This window comes from Neoarius graeffei, chromosome 20, assembly GCF_027579695.1.
Source record: "Neoarius graeffei isolate fNeoGra1 chromosome 20, fNeoGra1.pri, whole genome shotgun sequence".
Taxonomy (NCBI): domain Eukaryota; kingdom Metazoa; phylum Chordata; class Actinopteri; order Siluriformes; family Ariidae; genus Neoarius; species Neoarius graeffei.
Genome location: NC_083588.1, coordinates 34591812 through 34616201, shown reverse-complemented (window position 1 = coordinate 34616201; position 24390 = coordinate 34591812). Strand labels below are relative to the sequence as shown.

The window sequence follows — 24390 nt, the reverse complement described above, 5'->3', positions numbered from 1 at the left end:
CTTTCTTTTTTTTTAATTAAAACAAGAACTTGATGCACAAGTTTTAATTTATTTTGGGTTTTATGAAATCAACACGGCCAAAATTATAAATACAGCACATCTAACATTTGGTTTTCCTTCTTCTTGGAAGTCCTTCAAAGACCCCAAACAACCAGCAACTCCCCCCCAAAAAAAAAAAAAAATCCAGATTTTTAACAACCTGGACATTTCAGCTGAACCTTTCACTATTGATGAATTACTCAAGGTAATGAAACAAACTAAAAGCAACAAATCTCCGAGCCTAGATCACATTCATGCAGTAATATAGAAACACCCAATATTCTATGCGCTATTCCTGAACGTCTGCAACCTCACCTCTGCGACTTCACTCCTCCCTTCAAATGGCTAGAATCGGGCAAAGAAAGGAGACCTCATGAGCCCATCCTATTACAGAGTATATGTGTATATCCTCAGGTCCCTCAGCCTTCACATCTCTATCTGGAAAGAACATCAAGCGAACTGATGACTTCAAGTACTTGGGCTCCTTTATCATGGACTCTTATAAGGACTTCTGGATGCCCCAAGTGGAGTTAGCAATCCCCCAGCTCTGGCATTAAAGACCTCACAGCAGGGTGAGTGGGTGATGACTTGGCAGCATAATCATAGAGCCAAAGCTACTGCTGGGGCTCGACCACAGGAGCGCCACTCCAGTCCGCCTCACATGCTTGCTCTGCTCAGTGATGCACCCACTGAGAAACCTGAAAGAGCTTTGATTATAGATTAGATCATATGGCATGTGAAATTAGCTAGGCCTTTAGGGGCATCAGCAGCTTTAGTCAGGTGTATACCAGGAGCCAAAAATGACAGGTAATCTTAGGGTCCTAGGCAAGCACAGGTTCTCAAAGATAGTTATCCATGTAGGAGCTAATGATATACACCTTTCTCAGTCTGAGGCTACAAAAAGTAACTTTGGAGAGGTGTTTAAATTAGCGAAAGCGATGTCCGATGCTATAGTATGCTCTGGCCCTATCCCAATGTAGCGTGGCGCTGTCGCTTACAGCAGGTTATGGTCACTGAACTGCTGGCTGTCCAGATGGTGCTCTGAAAACAATGTGGACTTTCTAGATAATTGGACTAATTTTGAGGGCAACACTGACCTGTTAGAGGAAGGTGCTGATCTCATTTCTTGCAGCATAGCTCAGTGTCTCAGAACAGGCCTAGTTAACTTGGCCAAGGCCAGGGAGCAGATGAACAGATGATAACTACCAAAAGTGCCTGGTTAAGGTGTGTATAATTTTGACCCCGTGTTGATTTCAGAAAACCCAAAATAAATTAAAACTTCAAATTCTTTTTTTTTCTCCCATTAAAAGATATTGCCATGACATTCAAGTCCATGGTGAGTGTATGCAAACTTCTGACTGCAACTATATATTGCTGATATACAATTAATAGTAACTGAAAATATAACCATTAAATCGAACAGCAGATTCTAGCATAACACTGATGCCAAGACCCCAAACATAAAACCTAATATGACTTAACTGTTAACTTACTCCCCGAGTCAGTCATTGATGTGTGATGCTCAGTCCAAAGTGACATTCAGCTCTTTCCCACCTGGATATTGTCAGTGCTGGTACAGAGGCGGTTTTGCCACGGTGTCTTGAGAACCAACCTGCATTTTAAGAGGTTGTCTTTTTTTTTTTTTTAAACTTTGTGACATAAGGACATACACATTACAATAAAGTTGGTGCAAGGTGTTATAATCCACCCATCCCCTTTGCAAGTATATCCCTGCTAGGCATTTTTTCCCCTTCCTCTTGAAAAATTTATATTCTTTGTTATATTTATCTACTATTAAAAATGTAAATTACCATTTTTTTAAATAGCAATTTTGTAAAACTTTATTACAAAACAGTTTATATTACAAGGGGCCCCAGCTAAGCCACTCAGAAATAAATCTATGGGTTCATTGCACAAAGACTTGTATTACGTACTGCTCCTGTCCCCCCCTTCACTCGCAATGGCCATATTTTACACAGTTGATGTCTACAAGAGCTCTTCAAGTTGAATGACGACTTTCACCAAATATACTTGCAAAGCCCTTATAAGCAAGCTGAATTAAAAGCTTCAAACTGTATGCTCAACACCTACAAAAGGTTAGAATACATTCTACGGACAATAGTGTGAACAACTGACCATAACACCCATATACGGGCTATTGGACAGAAGTCCTTTCTTGTTCATGTTTAAGCTTTTGTCACCTCCCCATACCATTGTCATGTTCACTTTTCCTAATAAAGGAACAGCTATTAGTTGTAGGTCAAAAAGCACGACAAAGGAAATAGACTGATAATAGTTGGAACAGGTCAAGAGTATTATATTAAGAACACAAAAGCCAGACAAGTCCAGTGACTTCACAATTTCTTTCCTTCCAATATGATCACCACTTACAACATACAGTGACACACATTGTTCCTAAAAATAGAATTTCCCCCCAGAAAAAACAAACAGCAACTGTAAACTGAATCTACACTGCACATCTTTCACAACGTCAATAAAAGAATTACAATAACTGTCTACAATGACAGGGAAATTAACATTGATATTCAAAGACATTCTAAGGAGGGGGCTAAAACGGAAACTTAAAACTTTTTGTTTAAAAAAAAAAAAAAGGGGGAGGGGGGAAATGGGTGTGCTAGTTTTCAACGATCACCTAACCAGCTGAGAAATGTAATAGAAAAGCCGATTTAAACCGAGGTCTCAAACATGCATGATTGTGGTGGCTCTCTCCCCACAGGAAGTAGTCTGGGAATGCATTTATATTTAAAAAAAAAAAAAAAGCAAGCACATACCAAACAGAAGATAAAACGCCACCACAAACCTGGGGGGGGGGAATAGAACACAAGTACTTCCTTCCTAAGCTTATAGAACTACTAAGATATCTGTGAGAACAGCTGAGCAAGTACAAAATTTGTTTGGAAAAGGTGTACAACCAAAAACTGAGATGGTGGTGAAGAGCACGTGACTGGTAGGTTCAGTCTATCTGTACTGGTAGTTCATGCTGCCATCGCCACGACCATAGCCCACTCCGGGATTATGGTACTGTCCAGAGTTGGTACCATAGCTCTGATTGGATCCTTGTGCACTGTAGTTTGATGGGTTGCTATAACCTGAAGAGAGAAGGGGCAGTGGAGAAAGAGACACTACTTAGCTCTGGGGGAAGTGACAATATTTTTTTTAGAAGCATCATCTCAATGGGAGAATTATGAAACTAGGCATAAACGTATGCTTGAGGATCCTGAAGGTAGGTACGAATGCATTGGTGTACTGAGTGACTAAAGTAACTTATGACTGCTGTTGGTGAACAATACTTGTTTTTACCACAGAGGGAAAAAAATTAATAAAATGTAGACAATAACTTGTACGACTATTAGTAGTTTGACATTGGGGGGGGGATGAACATACCCTCATAGCCGTAGTCCTGAGACCCTGGGCCTCCTGTCACCTGGGAAGGGTAAGCTGTACTGTAGTTGCCGTAACCGCCACCTGTAGCTCCACCTGGAGTCTGGCCAAAGTTCTTCTTGCCCTGGCCGTAGCCCTGCCCATACTGGCCATAGGAGCTTTGCCCTGAGCCTGTGGGATTCTGGTAAGTTCCAGGAGATGGTCCTGTGCCTGGAGGTTTCGGTCCCTGGTGCATTGGCAGTTTTTTCCCAGGGGTCTTGCCCAGTGCACCTGGGGTGGAGTAACCACCATCATTCTGGTAATATGAGGAAAAGCCACCTGTTCCTGGAGGACCTCCAGCTGAGACTGCTCCACCTGCTCCAGGGACCATACCTGTAGAGCCTCCATTAGCTCCGCCATTATTGTAGTAATCTGAACAGAGATGAACAGTGGAAGTTAAAACAGTGGAATCATCCTAGTGACTTAAATACTTCAAGTATTTACTTCTAGTGCTACTGCTAGTACGTAATCGACTATTCTGTTTTTAGGATAAGAAACAAAAATTCACCCTCAAACAAACAATCAACAGAATACTAAACTTCTTGGGCGAACAAGTTTCAATCTGAACAATATAGGCTTTTATGTTAGAAAGGGAAATGCAGCCACAATACAGATAAGCATATACTGAGCAATACAGGTTACTTTGATTCCAATAGTGAAATAAAAGTTAAAAATAAACATCAAATTAAACTTGAGCTGGAAGCTGTGTTTAATATGCCATGATCACTCTGTTCTGTTTTAAACAGACCAACTAGTGTAGGCTCATTTGTAATTTCGTGTAATTTTTTTGGTAAAAGCAAAAACTCATTTGATTTTGAAAGATAAGTTTAAAAAAAAAAAAAAATTAGGGTGCCATTTTTTCTTCACATTCTAAGGGTCCTTAATCCAAGATGGCAGCCAAAATAGCTGCCGTTTAGCAATAATTCAATATCTTCGCTAGTACACATGATATAATTACAAAGTATCTAAACATAGGTTTTCTGACACAAGAAAACCAATGGAATCATCAAATTTAGGCTAAAGTTGTGATTTACATGCCTAATTTCAAGATGGCGTCCAAAATGGCTACCGTTTACACTAAATTTTACTTATTTCGACACCGTAGTCCATACAATGATATTGGAAATAAATGTTCAAAGACCTTATCTGTTTGATTAAAGTAATGTATTGGTCACGTGGTACACATTATATGAACAAGTCAATAAACAAATCTATATAGCTATAGTGAAACCACATTAGTTATTGTTCAGTCATTTTATGAACGAAAAAAATGCAAAAAAAGTCACATGGTATACAGATGTAGTTTTAGCAGTGGACATCAAACGTCTTCACACTCTTCATTTATCCCTGGTTGGCTTGTTTTGTTGTTGCAAGTGAAAACCCAACATCCACAGAATTCTGTACATGGGATATTGTTTTTGCGACAACTGCACCTTCCTTCACATCCACTTTTGCATCCGCACTTTATCAGGTGCAGTACTGCCTCAGGAGCTGGTGGATTCAAACATCGAACAGGAGAGAAGTGACTTGAACCTGCGTCAAATGTCCAACCAAACGCAGCAGGTGCTGGGAGGCGTGGGTGATTTATCAGCTTTCCTCCAAATCATGGCTGTGTAGTGTGCACGCCAAATATGCAAGTCCAGTGAACCAGAAGTTGGTGGAAGGTTTTCTCCTTCAGCTGCACGATTTGAGTAGAGGAACCAGCGAACCTCTTTTACTGTTGTGTGGATTTTTGATCGATACAGCACGCAAACAAAACGTTCCAGCTGAGAGCATGCATCAGAGGGCAGATCGTTGTCATTTCCTAGCATTGCTAGTGCATCCAGGATCTCATCGTCACAAGACATGAATGCCTTGAAGCACCAGTCTTTGGTTCTGCCAGCAAATCTACCAGACATGTCGGAGCCTATCAGAGCATGAAGACCCAACAGTGCAGAAGCGCGCTTTTGTCCTAAGTTGTTGTATATGTTACAGACAGAAATGTTCCTCTTCAGCCTGCCCTTTCCAGTGAGGAAGACTGTAGAAACTGGCAAGTGTGGATACATGTGGACCAGTAGCAACAAGACATCCATGTCTGGAGAACTGACCACAAGTCCTCCTTTTTGCTCGTTCAACGTGTGTTTTATTTGTGAGATCCTTGTAACATGTCTTGTGGTAGGAAACACTTTTCTGTAGCAGTTCATCGGCAGACGAACCACTTATGCGATCCTTTAATGCAGAGAACTCTGTTTCCCCGTATGAACATCGAACATCAGTTGATGCAATTAGTTTCTCTACTGAAAGCAAAGAAGGGTGAAGCACAGTTTGTATAATCTGTTTGTTTGCTCCTCAGCTGACAAATGAAGCAAAGTTCAAAGTCCACAGTTTTTGACTTCTTGTTAGATGAAGACTCTGCCACGTTGGTTAATATATGGACTCTAAGCTACGTTATGGTTGCTGTGGGTAATTGTTTCCTGCAAATACAAAGAAAATACATCTTTGTATACACATACACCAAATGTTTAAACCTTAAGCTAATGCAGAAAAACTGCATCCAGCGACTGCATTCAAACATCAATTATGGGGCTGCCGTGTTTAATTCAAGATGGCAGTCTGTCTGAAACAAAATAAAAAGATTAGTAATCACAGGGAAGTTGTTATCCATGTGGAAATCTCTATTTAGAGTTAAAGTAATAGATGCTGAAAAAAAAAAAATATTGGAACCAGATTTATATCAATCGTAATGTCTAATTTATGCCGTTTTTGTATCATGGCAGCCATCTTGGATTTCAGGGCATTAGAGCGCAAAAAAAAAAGGCACCCTATTTTTTCTTATGTTTATATCATATTCTAACAATCAGGCGAGTTTTTGCTTTTACCAAAATAAATAAATAAATAAATAAACGAATTTTTATTTCATGACAAATGAGCTTACACTAAACAATAATAAAAAAAACAACTGACAAAATAGCCCTGACTTTGTGAGTACCAATTAAGTATTCTAGACTAAAACCATGGAGGTTAGCAATGCTCATTGTTCGAGAACAAAAAAATTTTAAATTATTAAAACCCCCCCCAGCTCATTTCAGAAATCCAGACTCACATTCAGTACAACCAAATGATCCAAAAGTGTTCCAACATCTCAATTATTAAATATATAAGCATAGCTTAGTGATTTTTTTTTTATTAAAAAAATTAGGAAAAACAAACAGTTAACAGTTCAGCATGGTACATTTAAAAAAAAAAAAAGCCCTCTTAATACAGCATAATACTGAAATACAAATTCACATTTGGAAGTGACAGTTCTTGGGACACTTTTACAAAAATCAGTGATTTCAGTGTTGCACCAATCTTAACCGAGACAGAAGCCTTTCCATATCATCCAGTTGCTAAGTGATGGGTGATGACTCAAAATTGTAATATCCAAGTGCCTCTTTTTTCCTGCGTTTCTGCAGGGGAGAGCAGCAGCAGCTCAGTCCCAGTGGAATCCATTGTTGGTTACAGATTTTTTGGGTGTAGAAGAACCAAGTGCATGCCATGGAATGACATTCAAGATGCCTTGTACCAAGATTTTTCTTCACACACACCTCATCCCCCCAACCCCCCTGTGGCTTCTGGTTATGATAAAAATGACATGGTAGACACAGCAATCTGAGGTGTGAGACAGAGCTGAGAAATACAGATGCTTCTTATGCTGGCATAAAAACCGGCAACATCAACAGTTTTAATCATACTTCAGATAGATCATGTTTCAGATTTCGCCACTTGTCACACCAGGTCTTTTGTTAAAAAAAATTGTCACTGATGTTGTACACTTAAAAACATTAAAAAGAATTTGCATTCAAATGGTTTAACAAGGCAGAGAAATGTAATAACATTTAACCTTAAAGTGAACACACTTTACATTCACTCTTTCAGTCCAGACACATTAGACAACCTCAATACACAGTAGCCTAAACTACAGAACACTGTTACAAACATACTGCTGGAATGATTTGCTTAAATATCATAAATGTAAAGGGGAAAAATATATCAAATAAGCATAATATATAGCAGAAGAAATGAAATCCAAGACTCAATTAAAAAAAAAAATTGCACATTGCAAGATGGCAATATAGGTCATGTGGCTCACAAATACATTAAAAGTAACAAACAGGAGAGAAACAAAAAAAAAGGGGTCGGTCAATAAATCTATGGTGAAACAGAGAAGTACTCACTGTAGCCAGAGTTAGAACTGTTCCCATATCCATAACTTCCATAGCCACCTGAAAGGCACATTTAAAAAAAAAAAAAAAAAACCTCAAATGATCTCACTCCAGTGACTTCTTATGCAACTTTATGTAACTTCTGTAAGAAATGTTTACTACATCAAGACATTGCTCATTATGCATCATCTAGCACCGATCTAATACCAATCCCATAGGCATTACCACTGAAATCTACTGAAACATTTTTTCAGATGAAAATAAACTTTCAAATTATATAGCATCTTGTTCATCCATATTCATAAACCTTAAAGCCCAGAAGTGATGAACCCTATTTGAACCATATCTAATAAATGTTAGGCTTTTTTTTTTTACCTTGATTATATCCTCCGCCATTATTAAACCCTCTCCCGCGGCCTCTACCCCGTCCTCGTCCTCTGCCTCTGGGATTGGCTGCTGGATCAGCAGGTGGTCCACTCGTCATTCCAAAACCAGGAGTGTGCTAAAAGCAGCAAAAACACAAGGATGAGTGCACCAGAGAGAGAGAGATAGGGGGAGGACCCATACAACCCATTACTTCCACATAAGATGCTCAGGAAAGTCAGACAATCACTAAAACAAGTCCATGAACACGTACTTCCCAAAGAAGCTTTAAGAGAATAGACACAATAGGCTAAAACCTGCTTGCTTGGAAAAGAAGCATTTCTGCATTTAACACATTAAGAGGTCAGTGAAGCCCAGTGCACATTTTTACAAAGTCCACATTCTTTCTAAACTGCACCCAATTAGTGCCAATAATGGTTTCTTCAAGTAGCAATTATGAAACCGAATAGACTTCCCTTTATTATAACAAACACTGACCGAATCAACCTTGGAGCAGGATACTTTTAGACAGAGTAAAACAATCTTCATCCAGAAAATGTATTTGGCTACAATAACCATAAAAATGTCTAAGCAAACATCACAGTTGGTATTGGAGGACCTATCTGAAGCCTTTTATTTGCAATGTAACTCAAAACTGTCAAAATCCCAAGGCAAATCAAGACCACTGAACTTCACAATGGACTCCAGCCAAACCAGGCGTAGAGAGGCCCCCTTCCCCCCCTCATTACAGCCTTGCAAGAGTTCACTACTAACAACAGAAATGAAGAGGAAAGAGATGAGGTTACATTACCATTGATTTCTTCTTCTTGGATGCCTCAGAGCTGGAGCCATCTGGGAATAGTTTCTCCAGAGCACATAGAGCTGCAAAAGCCTTTGCCACCTTCTTATTGGAGCCGGTACCCTGGAACTTCTGCCCATCTATCTCTACCTGTAAAATAAACAAGAAAGGAATTTAAGCACATACACCACACTATGCCAAAGCAGTTAAATCCCCTTGCAACCTGACAAAAACAACCATTCAACTACAATAAAACATATCTGAAGAAAGAACAGCTTCAACAACAGAAAGGAGGAACTTTATTCAATTATAACTAGACCCAGTAAGCCCTGATCTCCAACATTACCCAAAAGTGTCCTTGCTTAAGAAAAAAAGAAAGCAAATTAAAGTTCTCCATATTAGTTTATGTTCAAATGGAACATAACCTCACCTCCATGATAAAGCATTTGTCATGGCTGCCACCCGTCTCAGAGATGAGCTCATATTTGAGGCCTCTACGTTTCTCATTAAGCTCCATCACTGGGTTTTTGCCGTGTTTTGTCAAAATGGGGCCCTGATGCCGTGCGCCCTGAAAGAGGAAGTAGTAAATAGAGTCTTTTGATTAATAAATAACAGATTTGCAAAACAAAGAGCCAAAGTGTGTGCATGATTACAGTATTATACTGTAGCTCTGATGAACTTAAAAAAAAATTCAAGCATCTTTATTTAGCTCAATATTTCCTTACAGTTTAAAGTCAAGCCATTGTACTTTCCCAACAATCATTACCTCAGTGCTCACAGCAGCCTCAGAGTTTGTGGTTGCATTGAATGAAGCCTCTTTTTCAGTTGACGGGACTGAAGTCTTCACCTCTGTCTCTGTAATGGGTGGCACCACCTCTGCTTTTGCAGGTTCAGCAACCTTTTGCTCTACCCCTGTGGGAAGGCCCATGTCTTGCAAAACCTACCAGAAAAATATCTGTGCATTAATAAATGTTTATGTGGAACAATAACCCACCACTTCTACAGTATGTCAGTTTGAAGCAAGTTGACATTTCACAGTATTCCACTGCATATGCTGAACCCATAAATTCATCTTAAAGTTGATTTCTACTTGCTGTTTAACTGTGTCCATGTACACAAGATGGCCATCATGTATCCTGCAATCATTTGGCACAATTGCTTGTGTGCGCGTCTTCAGAAATTAACGTGGCGTGTCCACACGGTGGATCACCAATGTAAATAGTGCAGGCAGTACAGCACCACGCAACAGTGTCCCCAACTGCATAAACAAACTCATGTCTCAAATCGCATACTGTTCTAAACAATCAAGTGCTAGTGGTTTTCTTATTACCCAAAAAAAAAAAAAGGGGAGGGGGGGCATGAATTTTAAAAACCTCTTTAAATCTGCCAAAAGGTCTGATTTGAGCACCCATTTCTACAACCCCTGGCAAAAAGTATGGAATCACCAGTCTTGAATGAGCACTCATTCACACGTTTTATTCTGTAGAACAAACTCAGATCACAAACATGATACAATAATAAAGTCATTCCAAAGTGCACCTTCTTGGCCTTCAGAAACACTAAAAGAAATGAAGAAAAAGCATTGTGGAAGTCAGTAAACGTTACTTTTATAGACCAAGGACAGGAAAAAAAAATTATATATATATATATATATATATATATATATATATATATATATATATATATATATATATATATATATATATATATATATATATATATATATATATATATATATATATATATGGAATCATGAAAAACAGACAAACAAAAGAACATTCAAAACACATCACTAGTACTTAGTTGCACCACCTCTGGCTTTTATAATGGCTTGCAGTCTCTTAGGCATGGACTTGAGTGACAAACAGTATTCTTCATCAATCTGGTGCCAACTCTCTTTGACTGCAGTTGCCAGATCAGCTTTGCAGGCCGGAGCCTTGTCGTGGACCATTTTTTTCAATTTCCACCACAAGTTTTCTATTGGGTTGAGATCTGGACTATTTGCAGGCCATGACATTGACTGGATGTGTCTTTCACCAAGGAATGCTTTCACAGTTTTTGCTCTATGGCACGATGCATTGTCATCTTGGAAAATTATTTCATCATCCCCAAACATCTTTTCAATTGAAGGGATAAGAAAACTGTCCAAAATGTCAATGTAAACCTGTGCATTTATTGAAGAAGTAACCACAGCCATCTCCCCAGTGCCTTTGCCTGACATGCAGCCCCATATCATCAAGGATTGTGGAAATTTGGATGTTTTCTTCAGGCAGTCCTCTTCATAAATCTCACTGGAACGGCACCAAACAAAAGTTCCAGCATCATCACCTTGTCCAATGCAGATTCGTGATTCAACACTGAAGATAACTTTCATCCAGTCATCCACAGTCCATGATTGCTTCTCCTTAGCCCATTGTAGTCTTGTTCTTTTCTGTTTAGGTGTCAATAATGATTTTCTTTTAGCTTTCCTATATGAAAATCCCATTTCCTTTAGGCGATTTCTCACGGTTCGGTCACATACTTGTACATTGACTCCAGCTTCCTCCCATTTATGCTTGATTTGTTTTGTTGTACTTTTTCGGTTTTCAAAACATATGGCCTTAAGTTTTTTGTCTTGACGCTTTGATGTCTTCCTTGGTCTACCAGTACGCTTGGCTTTAAAAACCTTCCCATGCTGTTTGTACTTGGTCCATATCTTAGATACAGCTGACTGTGAGCAGCCCACATCTTTGGCAACCATGCGTGAAGAGTTACCTTCTTTAAGAAGTTTGACAATCCTCTCTTTTGTTTCAAGAGACATCTCTCTTGTTGGAGCCATGATTCTTGCCAATCCACTTGGTCCAGCAGCCCTCCAAGGTGTGATAACTGCGCTCTTTCTAACTGCAGACTAACGAGCAGATCTAATCTGAGGCAGGTGTCAATTTAGGGAAAGGAAATTGACTGGGTGAGTCCTTATTTTCTACCTGAAAATTGAGTGATTCCATATTTTTTTCCTCAGAATTGAGTGATTCCATATTTTTTTCCTCAGAATTGAGTGATTCCATATTTTTTTCCCTGTGCTTGGTCTATAAAAGTAACATTTGCTGACTATCACAATGTATTTTCTTCGTTTATTTTAGTGTTTCTGAAGGCCAAGAAGTTGCACTTTGGAATGACTATTATTGTATCATGTTCGTGATCTCAGTTTGTTCTACAGAATAAAACGTCTGAAAGTGCTCATCCAAGACTGGTGATTCCATACTTTTTGCCAGGGGTTGTAGATTAGTGATTTTTTTTTTTTAACTGTACAGTGAGGGTTTTCGGTTTGAGAAGCAGATCATGACAATTACATTGACTGCAGAAAGTTTAAAAAAAAAAAAAAAAAAAAACCAGCTTGTCAATCTGTAGCCTTGCTGTGCAACTTTTTGCCTCCAATATGCCACCTAGTGGACATCCCTTTTAATCCTCCAGACGTTCCTAAGGTAGACAAGTGAGGATGTAAACAAGGTCGCTTGTGCACCCACATGTATGCATATTACTATGCATGTGGGTGCACAAGCGACCTTGTTTACATCCTCGCTTGTAAAGTATATTTGCACCTTTATACCAATGTTTTTGAATTCTCGATTCTGAAATGTTCAGAAGGTGTTAGTTTGCAGCACAGCACTGACCGTTTCAACTGCAAGTCAACTCTCAGATTTATATTAATGCACTCGTTTGAATCATTGTTTCCTGCACAAGTGGATTAAAATGTGTAATTGTTGATATGGCCAATGTTTTTGTTTCCAGTACCAGCACTTTGTAACAGTCAGTGGTAAAGCTGTTCCTTTAACTCATTCCTTACGGAATACTTCAATTTTTTTCAGTCACGTTTTGACGGAATACTTTTTGTGAAAATCACGAATTTAATAGGTACATTCAGTTAAATGTCTATCTCCATAAATTATTTTAGAGGTAGAAAAGTATACATTTACCGAGTCCTTGAAACCTATCCTTTCTAAATATGGAATTATTTTTGTATAATTCTGAAGTAGGTAGGTTTCACAAGCATCAGTCATAATATTATAATACTATAATATTATAGCAGTCTATCCCTGCTATAATAAACCTTCAGTGTGACTTCTGGGGTTTCCCGCCAATTATAATATCCAAATGTGGTCTATGTGCAGTCTTCTACGGCTCTGATTGGTCAAATTCACGTGTACTGCTTTATTATGGGAGTTTCCGAGGGAATTCCGTATGACATCACCAAAGCCAATAGTACCAGCTTTCCATAGGGAATGGGAAGATTCACCAAGCCGCTGTCAGCGGCTTGCCGTAGGGAATGAGTTAAGTTTTGAAAGTCTTCAGAGGAGAGGGGAATTGCTATATATTTAACAACTTCAATATGGGGAAAAGAAAAGAATATATATATCAAGAGAGAATCATTTTGTGAATGTTGCACAACACAAAAGTATCATACTTATAAAAGTTAGTGTGTTCTTTAATAAATAAAAATAAGCCTTCGCGTTGGTAAATAGCTGTAACAAAAGAGGAATAAATATATTTCATGACATGCTTCTGGAAAATAATACATTTTGGGGTTGGGTCAGACTGTATCATCGTTCTTCTGTAAAGAAAGAATTTGTTTGTTGAATTGTGAGTTTTAACTCACCTGATTCTCTAGAACATGCTCACAAAGAGAGGCGGAACACTCACCTTAACTGCTACATGGAGTTTGGCAGTGCGTTTAGAGGGACCAGATGCTTCAAAGGTCTTGCCGTCAACTTCCACGGCCATGGTGAAGACTGGCACATGAACAGGCCCAGTCTGAGAAATGAGCTTATACTGGAGCCCAGGCTTTAGCTGGTTCAGCCGCATCAGAGCATTCATGGCCTGAGGGGGCTCCGACTTTTCATCTGGTGCTGCAAAATGGTGGCAAACATGCGTTTCAGATCCATGTATGGCAAACCAACAGCCGCAAGAATGACTATCATTGCACCAGTACAATTAAATTACATTTCTTCTGAAGCTTCTTTTTCTTCTTGTTCGGGCTCTTGTCGTCACTGCCCTCCTCCTCTTCAATAGGCCGTTTCATGGGAGGAGCATAGGTTGTGCTTGGAGGAATCTGAACTATAAGGACCAGAAAATGTAATGTAAATCTGTACGGGGGGGGGGGGCACATTTCACACTGAGTTATTGATTTCTGAGCACCACTCAGCAAACCTGTGTAGTCGATGGGGGTTTCACTCTTCGGTTTCCTGGGCATTTTAGAAGGAAGTGGGTCCATTCCTAGTACTTTGTGAAGCTGCCCAAAAGCAGAAAGCCTCAGAGCATGCTGTAAAGAACGAAACATGGGGAAGACAAAATTTCTTAACTCATAAAATGCATAAGCGCACACAGTCCAAACATAAACCACATATTGTTAAAATTACCTGAGCACTCTGGGTGATATCCTCTCGTTGCTGGATGTCCATGTGACCAATGGCATCAGTTGGCTCTTTCTCACAGGGATCAGAGATGCCAGAACCATCTAGCAAGTTAACCAACATACAGTTAAAATGTACAAGAAATGTGGTCCATTATTCTGTAGGAAAAAGTGCTCAGTTAGTTACCTGCCATTAGGATTCCAGAAGCCAAACACTCCAGAACTCTTCTAAGAGCTTCTCCTGCTCCCATTGGCCGGTTCCCTGTGCCAATTGATTTCTCACACAAAAGCTCAAGAGGCTTTAAAGAGATGTTGAAAGTCAGAGTCAGGATTTAGTGTGGCATTTCAAAATTTTCCCCAAATGCTTATAACCAGAGCTATTTGAGATTCAGAACATGTAGGGATGAGAATGGGACATTTAAAAAAAAAAAAAAAAAAAAAAAACTCTGAAACGTCTGCCAAGGGCAAAAAATTGAGCATAACCTAACCTGGCCGGTCTAGGGGGCATTTGCCCATTTCACAATCCCCCTTTCCCACATAATATATATATGAATGTTTTCAAATTCAATGATGGTTTAAAATGTTTATAAACTTTAAGATAACAAATCCCTACAGATATAATTATATATCGTGAGTGATAATGGAGGTAACCGTAACGATATATTAGATTCTTCCTGACTGACAATTTAAGTAAAACGTACCTTTGTGCTTTTTTGTTTTGATGTGCTCCTGGATGTTTCTAGCTCCTCTGTTTCTATAATTGATCATATCTGAGCACAGAATACACAGAGCCTTTCCCGGCACGTCCACTTTTCGGATATGTTCTGTCAGGCACGTCGTCACAGTTTGTGTCCCTATCTGCACGGTAACGCTACTATCGAGCCATGCCCATCGGAAAGTTCTTTATCCTGTTCGATTTATCGATTTCCCTGGCACGATCCTCATTTTTGTGGTCCAAAACTTTTGCCATATTGGCGAAGTAACTTTGAAAACTAACCAAAATAACTAGAACTTAAGAAGGTGATCAAAACCGTGTACGTATAGCTTGTTTCTCCGTGAATTGTAGAAGTGAGATCAGGCTTTCGTCTAAACCAGGGACCGGGGCGCTGCGCCCTCTTACTCTCGGCATGCGCCCCCTTACCGAAATGCCGATTGAACCCCAAGTCACACTTAGGCCATGCACTTATATGCTACCGCACAACATGCAATCTCTCTCAAAACGATCTTTTCTCCGTGAAAACATCCCAGCAACACCACGTGACAATGTGTCTGATCATCAAATACGTTATAGTTACTCCAAAAATATTCCAATCATAGTAGATACACCGCCAGACGGTGCAAAAACAATCCGAATTGGCGTTTTCCAGACTGAGGCGCCATGTTGTTTAGATGTTTAATTGTCACGGCTGCTCTTGCGAGATTTGACATGGGTTACATACAAGGTCAGCTGACTTGTAGAGCGAGATTTCTCAAGACTGAATGACCTTTCACCCACCGGCGCGGGAGCTTTTGACAGAAGTAGTTCGCAAGTTGTTTTTGTTGACACTTGGGCATTTAAAGATGTCATCCCGTGGCACGAAACGGAAGAAAGCCAAAGACTATCCGGGGCAGAAGATTACTTCTTTTTCAATGTTGACAGACAATTTGTTACAATTTCCCTCTCAGATAGCCTCATAATGTCCCATTGTAGCCTCAATTTTTCAAAGGCTTCGCACGGCGGGGGGGGGGACTGGCACCTCCCCCCCCCGCTTCGCTCCCTCGCCATGGTGAGCGCCCTCATACTAAATTTTTCTAGAAAAAACCCTGGAGATGAAACTAGCGCCAAAACGTTGCCGGAAATCGTCGCGAGTTGTCGTTAGCATAAATATTGAAGAAAGCAATGACGATTTCTGTTATCACAGCTGCAACTAATTTTGCGATAAGCGTTGCCGAAAGATGCTGGCGGTCGGTCGGTCCTGCCTGCTTGTGCCACCACAAGCCTCGCCTCTCGCCGACCCCCCCCCCGAAATTCTCAACGGATTTACACGTTTCACAAAAATGACATTTTCAGCGGGAAAAACTCGGAATTCCGCAGATCCGCAGAAAATTCTCATCCCTGAACATGCCACCCCAAAACAGCATCAACTTTGCTTGTAGGCTCAAAATACAACCCCCATTCCAAAAAAGTTGGGACACTATGTAAAACAAAAAGCAGTGATTTGCAAATCCTTTTCCAACTACATTCAAGACAAGATATTTAAAAATACTCAAACCGATAAACTACAGTTTTTCATAAATAGGCTAGTGTACACTCATTCTGAATCTGAGGCCCGCAGCACGTTCCAAAAAAGTTGGGACAGAAACAACAAACGACTGGGAAAGTTGTGGAATGCTCAGAAAACCGCACACCTCTTTGGAACATTTTACAGGTAAACAGGTGAATTAGTAATTGGAACGCCCCAGCTGTTCACAAGCAAGGACGGGGCAATGTTCAGCACTTTGAAAAACTGCATGGGCAAATAGAGCAACAGTTTAAGAACAACATTTCAAAGTACAATTGCCAGAAATTTAGGGATTTCACCAGACAATCTAGAATATCAAAAGATCCAGAGAAATCTCTGCATGTAAAGGGCAAAGCCAAAAACCAACAATGAACACCCATGATCTTCAATCCCTCAAACGGCACTACATTAAAAACTGACATGACTGTATAAAGGATACATTACTACACAGGTTCAAGAATACTTTGGAAAACCGTTGTCAGTACACACAGCTCGACACTGCATCAACCATGCCAAGTGAAAGCCGAATATCAGCATCCAGAAACGGTACCAAGTTCTCTAGGCCTGAGCTCACCTGAGATGGACTGAGACAAAGTGGAAAAGTGTACAGTGGTCTGACGAGTCCACACTTTGATTCATTTTTGAAAATCATGGACACCATAATGGACACAGATAATGGATGGACGGACAGACATCATGTCCTACAGTCTAAAGAAGAAAATGACCATCCAAACTGTTACCAGCACAAAGATCAAAAGCCAGCATCTGTGATATGGAGGTGCGTTAGTACCAACGGCATAGGTAACTTGCACATCTGTGAAGGCACCATTAAAGCTTATAGGCAACGGTTTTAATTTTATGCACATTTGAAACTTTATATTTGAAAAAGCCCTCTGTAATTTTCTTCTGGTCCCAAGAAGTACTGTTAATAAGTAATAATTAAAATAAGTTAGCGAGGATCTTGGCGAATCTCTGTTTGGCTATTTTCGTGACCACTTGGTGCATGATGCCATTTAAGACAAACCAACCGCTTGAGTTGAGTCCACTTCCATTGACTTGCATTGCCGTTCGGCTTAAGTGCAGACGTGCATTCAGGAATTTCCAAAGAAAAACCATGCCTTCTTGGTGTGCAGTGAACTGTAACAACGCGACCGGTTTAGGAAGAAGTTTTTACCTTTTTCCAAGAGAGAAGAGGCAGAGAGAGCGGATTGGCTTTTTCCAGAAGAGGAGAAGAGGCAGAGCAAGAGGATTGGCTTATTCCAAAAAAGGAGAAGAGGCGGAGAGCAAGTGGGTTGGCTTTTTCCGAAAGAGGAGACGAGGCGGAGAGAGTAGATTGTGTGCATGAAGCCAGAGGGTTGCTTTTTTTCCCGGGAGAGGAGACAAGGCAGAGAGAGTGGATTGTGCGTGTGAAGCCAGAGCGTTGGCTTTTTCCGGAAGAGGAGAAGAGGCGGAGAGAGACTGTGGATTGTGCGCATGAAACAAAATCAAGCAGTCAAAGAAGAAATGGAGCAGCAACGCTCAAGCAAAAAAGGAGAAGATTGGAGGTAAACATTTTTACTTTTGCTTGCAACTGACAAGTCAAGAATCCTGAGGGATCCTGTACAATCATTGTGGAAATGAGACAAAGGGATATTTCCTCGCTTAGAGGAGGCTATAAAAATAGTACAATGCCACGGATGGCAGGCTAATGTGGCCTACCGGCGCACTGTCAAGTAATCATCACCTATATCCACTAGGGAGGGCCGTTTAATTATTCTTCAAAAGGGCTCTTATTTAGTATTACGACAAAAGTAGGAATTTATCATAATTACCAGGATAAATCATTTGGGCGCGAGTCTTGTTGAGGTCCAGGGTCACTGCAATCAGAGTCGGCCGAGTCGCTGTCAGATTCCGAGGCCGCACGGTCAAACCAGTGAGCCACATTCACCGATTGCTTCGCAGCAGCCATAGGTTCATACATATATGGTTTCACCTCTCGATATTTAATTTGGAGAGTTCCTACTTCAAAATCGCTATCAGACATTTTACACAACCTCTCATGACCAAAGTCCGTACACGTGTGCTCGGTTCGCAAGTAAACACAGAACTGCTCCCAGTCTGTTTGGCTTAAATGATGTCACGACGACTGTCCCCTGGCGGTGAAAGTGTGCACAAGTGAGATGTAAACAGACCTTCAGAAATTGGGCAAAGCAGTATATTTTAACCATTTTATTCAATTTTAGGGTACAAATTAGACACCAGGAAGATTGAATTCGCTTTTTGGGTCATTCCTCTAGACAATAAAGTTGATATTCTACGTTTCACCTCCAATCATTGCCTAAGACCTTTAATGTTGAAAGCTACATACAGGTTTTGGAGCAATACATCCTGCTATTCAAAGGACATCTTTTTCAGGGACATTCCTGCTTATTCCAGCAAGACAATGCCAAGCCACATTCTGCATGCGTTACAACAGTGTAGCTTTGTAGTAAAAGAGTGCAGGGGCTTACCTGCCTCCCTTTGAAAATGTGTGGTGCATTGTGAAGCGCAAAATGACAATGGAGACCCTGGACTGTTGAACAACTGAGGAGATATATATATCAAGCAGGAATGGGAAAGAATCTCATGCTTACTGAGTTGTTTATTTAAAATAAATAAATAAATTTAAAAAATGTGGGGGGGGGGGGGGGGGGGGGGGGGATGCAATGCAACATAGTGTCCCAACTTGAGCATTTTGGTCAGTTTGAACATTTAATGACTTGTCTTTGTATTGTATTCAATTAAAGATGGATCAAAACGGATTACAAAGCATTGCATTTTTATGTTTTACACCTCCCAACTTATTGGAATCGGGGTAAATCAAGATTCCCATCCCTTTTAAAGAAACTGCTATACAGGGAACTTTACACAACAGCATTCACACATCCGCCACTATCCACAGCACTAAACTGAAAAAGCTATACAATGTAGATAGTGACGTGTAGCTATGTTTTGTACAATGTAGGCAAGGTCAGAGGAGGAGGAAAAAGTGCTTAAAAAAAATTAAGCCTCACATACCCCAACAATAAATAAATAAATAAATAAATAAATAAATAAAATTTATACTTAAGATTTTTTTAAATTGATTTCATGGAAATTTTGTCCATTATCCAGCCATTGGTTGTTTCTAGCTCCTGCATGTAGAGCATACTGGCATAAAGACTCACCCATCCTTTAAGAGGGGCCCAAGTGGGAACACGAGTGCAGAGATCCCTCAGGATCCGGATGACAATCACACATGAGCGCAACCCATTGGCCCTGGCCTAGACACACAAGCAGGGGAATGGAGATTATATTACATATATACACACGCACACACACTAAAACTAGATCACAACACACAAAACCTCAAAGAGACATGGCATTATTGTGTGGTGAAGTAACATTTGTTAAGTACAAAATTATTAGGTGACTAAAACAAGCAACATTTATGGAAAATTATATTAAAATAGCAGATTAGGCCACTGAGCTCAAATAGCAGGTGACAAATACGCGATTTTGAAAATTAGTGTGAGAGTTAGAATTCATTTTTCAACATGTACAACAGGAAAAAGTATTCCGACAAATGTTTTAAGAGCATTAGCTACACCAAATTTAGACTAAGGTGCAATATTTCCTTTTTTAGGTACAGGAAGGGATACAGCATAAGCAAAGGGTGGAGACATTTGAGTTACTGTATGTACTGAAAAACAGGTTACAGAACTGCAGGATTATAGAGCTAGACACTAAATGGTATCCAACATCTAAGAAAGCCATTTATGCTAGCATTAAAGTGACAATCAGAAATGGCACTTGACAAATAACTTGTGTCCTACAGATTGTTTGTAATAAAAGAAATGGAAGCAGGGTGAGAAATTTAAATTAACAGAAATGTTGCACCCACTAAACCGCAAATTTAAAATTGCCAACAAAAATTAGACTTCTCTAAAAGAAAAATACAAACCATTTGATGTAAAACTAAATAAGCTGCAATTTTGGGAATGCTCAAACATGACAGGTAGGATGTGGCATTATACACCAATTATCTGAACACTGACAACATCAGTTAAAGTGATTAGGCGTTGACATGAAAGCTTCAAAGTTTTTTTTTTTTAAAATCCATCTAGCAACGAATGGGAGGTGTATTTAAAAAAAAAAAATCCACACCAAAACAATGTGTTCACAGCATGAAAGAACAAACAAAAAAAACTCGACTAATAGATAGAATACAAATAAAGACAAGATGCAAACCTGGAACCACTTGGCGTGGCGAAGAGACGCCAAGGCAGCCAGGCATTTCTGCCTGTCCAGTACATCCGGGGGATCGTTGACTGATAGCGTTTCTATTGGCGGGTGGGATAAGAAGACAAGGTACAGTTTGACCAAGGGGTTTTTTTTCTGTCTCACGGCCAGGGGGAGGAGGCAGCGAGGGGAGATGGGGAGGGGAACCTCCCCCACAGGAAACAACTAAAACAAAAGCCCTCCCTATGCTGGGGAACAAAATAAATGAAAATAGGTGCCTACTACATGGAGATTATGGGCTGCTTGTATTTCCCCAATCTAGGTGGCTACTTCCACCCCATGACTCCCAGTGAGTAATAGAAGAATGCAGGGGTGTACACGGGAGTAAGTATGTGGTTCGAGGGTTTTGTGGTGTTTGATTGAAAGCAATGTAATGCCTCAGTGAAGTTAGAGATGGCTGAGTGCATTTGTGTACCATGGGGGGGCAGAACCCCTCCCCCTCCATCCCCCCCTTTTTTTTTTTGAGGTTGCTGCCTTGCCCCTTCCGAGACAGAGAGCGTCCAGTTGGTCAAAGGTCCAGCGTCCCTAAAATTGACAAACTAGAAGGCTTGACAGAGAGAATCAGATTTTCAACCACAGTCAGAAGTAGTGAGATGCACAAAAAACAAGTCCACACTGCAGCAAAACTGATGGCTTCTCAGGCCTTAAAGCAGGCTAAAAGTGGGATCATAGATAGGGCTAGGCTTTACGTTTAAGTTAGATTACCCGTTTCTTTCTACCACAGGGATTTTAAGCCCAGTTTTATTATTGACATCCAGGGAATATTCTGAAATTTCTCAGCTAAACTACCGTCTGCGATGTGGAGTTGGATGGCCCTAGCGTTATCTATAACCCCTTTCCCTTCTTTATTGAAAGAATGGCACCATCAACAGATCACTACTGGTTCTAGCAACCAGAGTTTTCGGTAATCCTTGCTGCTCATTTTTGCTGCAATGCAAACTGTTCCATTTCTTTCTCAGTATATATACACATGCAAACAACTAGGTTTGTGATTTCTTTCTTAATTCTCAGTAAGCCTTCATTGAACCTTTGTTTCACCTGAAAGGAAGTGGAGCATGTCCCCCCCCCCCCCCCCCCCCCCCCCTTTTTTTACTTTTTGCTCTACTTTAAATAATTTACTGTGTATTGGGCCATCAAAAATTTACATTACATGGAACTATGAGGCTCCAAGTAGAAATAAACAAGCCTTCATTACATGTCGTGCCACACAACATCCCCTAGCTCCATTGAAGGCCCAATAAACAATATCTAATTAGTGTCTCTCTCTCTCTCTCTCTCTCTAATCTATTTGTATTTCCTGGCTTGGTGAGGACTGTATTGTTTTGTGATTGCTTGCATTTCATATCTCTGAAAAGGGGTAAACGTACCTCCAGCAGCCAGCTTCTCAGCCTCCTCTCTGACAACAGGTGACGTCAGGTGAATGGTGAGATTAAGAGCGGGCTGCTTGGCGTTTTTGATCATGATGCAGGCATCACGGATAAACTGCAGCACCTCATACTTCTCCTCAGTGACGAGCTGAAAGGAGACAAGTGTAAAATTTATGTACTAGAGAGAACACAATGCAGTGTTAACTTATGATGAATTTATAATATGCCCTACCCTGAGCTGCACAACAAGATTCTCAGCCACTTTCCTTAGCAGTGTGGTTGTGGGTTTGTCTTTGCAGAGAAGCACAAGCTCTAAATCCAGATCCCCCTTCAGAAGTAGGCCCTTGGCCACCAGGCCCACCCTCATCACGCCACGCAGGGAGCGTGTGGTCTGCTCTGCTGATTTGGGCTCACTGCAACGCAAAGCAGCAGAAATCATATTTAAGGGTAATTTTAAAAAACACAACCAGATGGCATGCAAGACTTTGCACAATACTGCAATAAGGCATGAGTACATAATAGTTAGGGAATAGAACACAAAATACATGTTATACATACAAAGAAATACAGGAGGCGCACTGAAGCCTTAGAAAGCTTATTTAAAAGCACTAATTGGATACAGATAGTAGCACTGCATTACACCTCTAACATATAAAGAAATCTGAGTGTAAAACTGACAAGCATGCTCGAGCCAGTTGCTATGCAAATGTGTCACATTTATAGATCAAGAAGAAACTGTTAAATGCAATTAGAATTCATATGTAATTTTATTTTTTCGGTTTGTTTGCAGTTGCACTATAATAATAAATAATAATCAGGATAAGCAATGTGATCGTCCAGAAATAGCTCCCTTCCTCACCTCTCTTTATCTCCACCTCCTTCAGACTGAATGGGATTCGGTTTTGCAGATGCCCTCTCCTGCTCATCCAGCCAATCAGACACGGCCTTGAGGGCACGCTCAGTGTGGGAGACCATATTCTGCACAGCCTCGAGCTCCTCTTGCGTGGGATAGATAGCGGCATGCTTGTTCATGACATGACGATCGTCGTTCACAAAGACACGCATGGAGCGATGACGGACAGGAGGAGGCTGGAAAAGGAGATAATTAACAGATAAACAACTGCAATTCATCAGCCAGTTTTAAATAAATAAAGATCCCAGCAGAACTGACTACCATACCATAGCTGAAACTATGAGATCCTTCAATTTGGAAATGACAGTGTTGATCTCAGTGCAGGCAACTGGAAGACTTGCTCTCGTCTGCGGGGGGGAAAAAATAAATAAAAAGATTAATCCTGTGTTAACATGCTACAATTTTTTAACCAAAACATTATATCCAAGCCATGTGTACTTCTGTTCAATAATGAAAGCTAAAACAAATACAGAGAAGCTGAAACTCTAAACAAAGAGAAACCCAAGTTCAGCTAGAGAACCACAAATTGAATGAAAATAATATGTTTCATTTATCCTCCTCTTTCTCACTGTCTTCAGTCATCCGGTCATCACCCCAAGTGCCTCCTCACAAACAAGCAGCTTCAGTACAGTTTTGGGAAGAAGGATGAGAGCAGGATAAGGAGAGCTACTGGATCACCGAGTGACTCAGCCTGCATGGCACGCTGCAGCGCATCTCTCTAGCAACGCCACTGCTTTCGTCACCTCTTACACAGAGACAGCCCAGCAATACAGGGTAAAAATAGCCTGCAATTCTGCTGAGGGTCTGGTAAGGAATGCAGCTTCATCTGTTTACCACCAAGTATATAACCACCAAAAAAAAAAAAAAAAAACACCGCAAAAACAAACACGTGGAAATCTGAGGGAAGCAAATGATGCCCCCCAAAAAAGTTTTGTTTGGTTGTAAAATTTAAACACCGCAAACCCATTTGCATGGGCAAAATTGAAGTTGCATGAATTGCAAAACATGCGCAGCATGACTCGCATGCATATGCCTCACTTCAAATGCTGCTGGAGTGGACTGAAATACTGGCCTCATTTCAGCCCTGCAGACCCCTTGCACTGACGTCATATTTATGTTAGCAACCGTCGCTACCCTATACCTGGGGGACAAGAGAACTTTGTTTACATACTGTTCACCTCCTGAAGCCAAGCAAAGATGTCCGGCATCTGTCGCTGTTGTCCGAAGAGAACCATAGCTAAAAAAGCTCTACTACCAGATTACTTGGATAATCTTAGTCAGAAAGAAACGAAGGCTAGATATACACAGAAATGAGTGTTTATTAGTGGTTCCGATCCA

At 40.4% G+C, this 24390-nt stretch overlaps 1 protein-coding gene across 1 annotated transcript in view; it reads right to left on the bottom strand.

The window, feature by feature from the left end:
* Positions 1–2329: 2329 nt before the first annotated feature.
* Positions 2330–24390, bottom strand: part of ilf3b (interleukin enhancer binding factor 3b) — a 39895-nt gene continuing 17834 nt past the window's right edge. The window contains exons 2-19 of the mRNA XM_060901569.1: positions 23319–23399; positions 22999–23228; positions 22372–22552; positions 22140–22287; positions 20722–20813; positions 19659–19754; positions 14400–14511; positions 14220–14317; positions 14011–14122; positions 13804–13917; positions 13504–13709; positions 9593–9766; positions 9257–9394; positions 8839–8976; positions 8040–8166; positions 7677–7724; positions 3445–3852; positions 2330–3149 (exon numbers count right to left, since the gene is read on the bottom strand). Of these exons, the coding sequence (XP_060757552.1) occupies positions 3019–3149; positions 3445–3852; positions 7677–7724; positions 8040–8166; positions 8839–8976; positions 9257–9394; positions 9593–9766; positions 13504–13709; positions 13804–13917; positions 14011–14122; positions 14220–14317; positions 14400–14511; positions 19659–19754; positions 20722–20813; positions 22140–22287; positions 22372–22552; positions 22999–23228; positions 23319–23321 (2556 nt within the window). The 5' untranslated portion in view covers positions 23322–23399 and the 3' untranslated portion in view covers positions 2330–3018. The remainder of the gene's footprint in view (positions 3150–3444; positions 3853–7676; positions 7725–8039; positions 8167–8838; positions 8977–9256; positions 9395–9592; positions 9767–13503; positions 13710–13803; positions 13918–14010; positions 14123–14219; positions 14318–14399; positions 14512–19658; positions 19755–20721; positions 20814–22139; positions 22288–22371; positions 22553–22998; positions 23229–23318; positions 23400–24390) is intronic.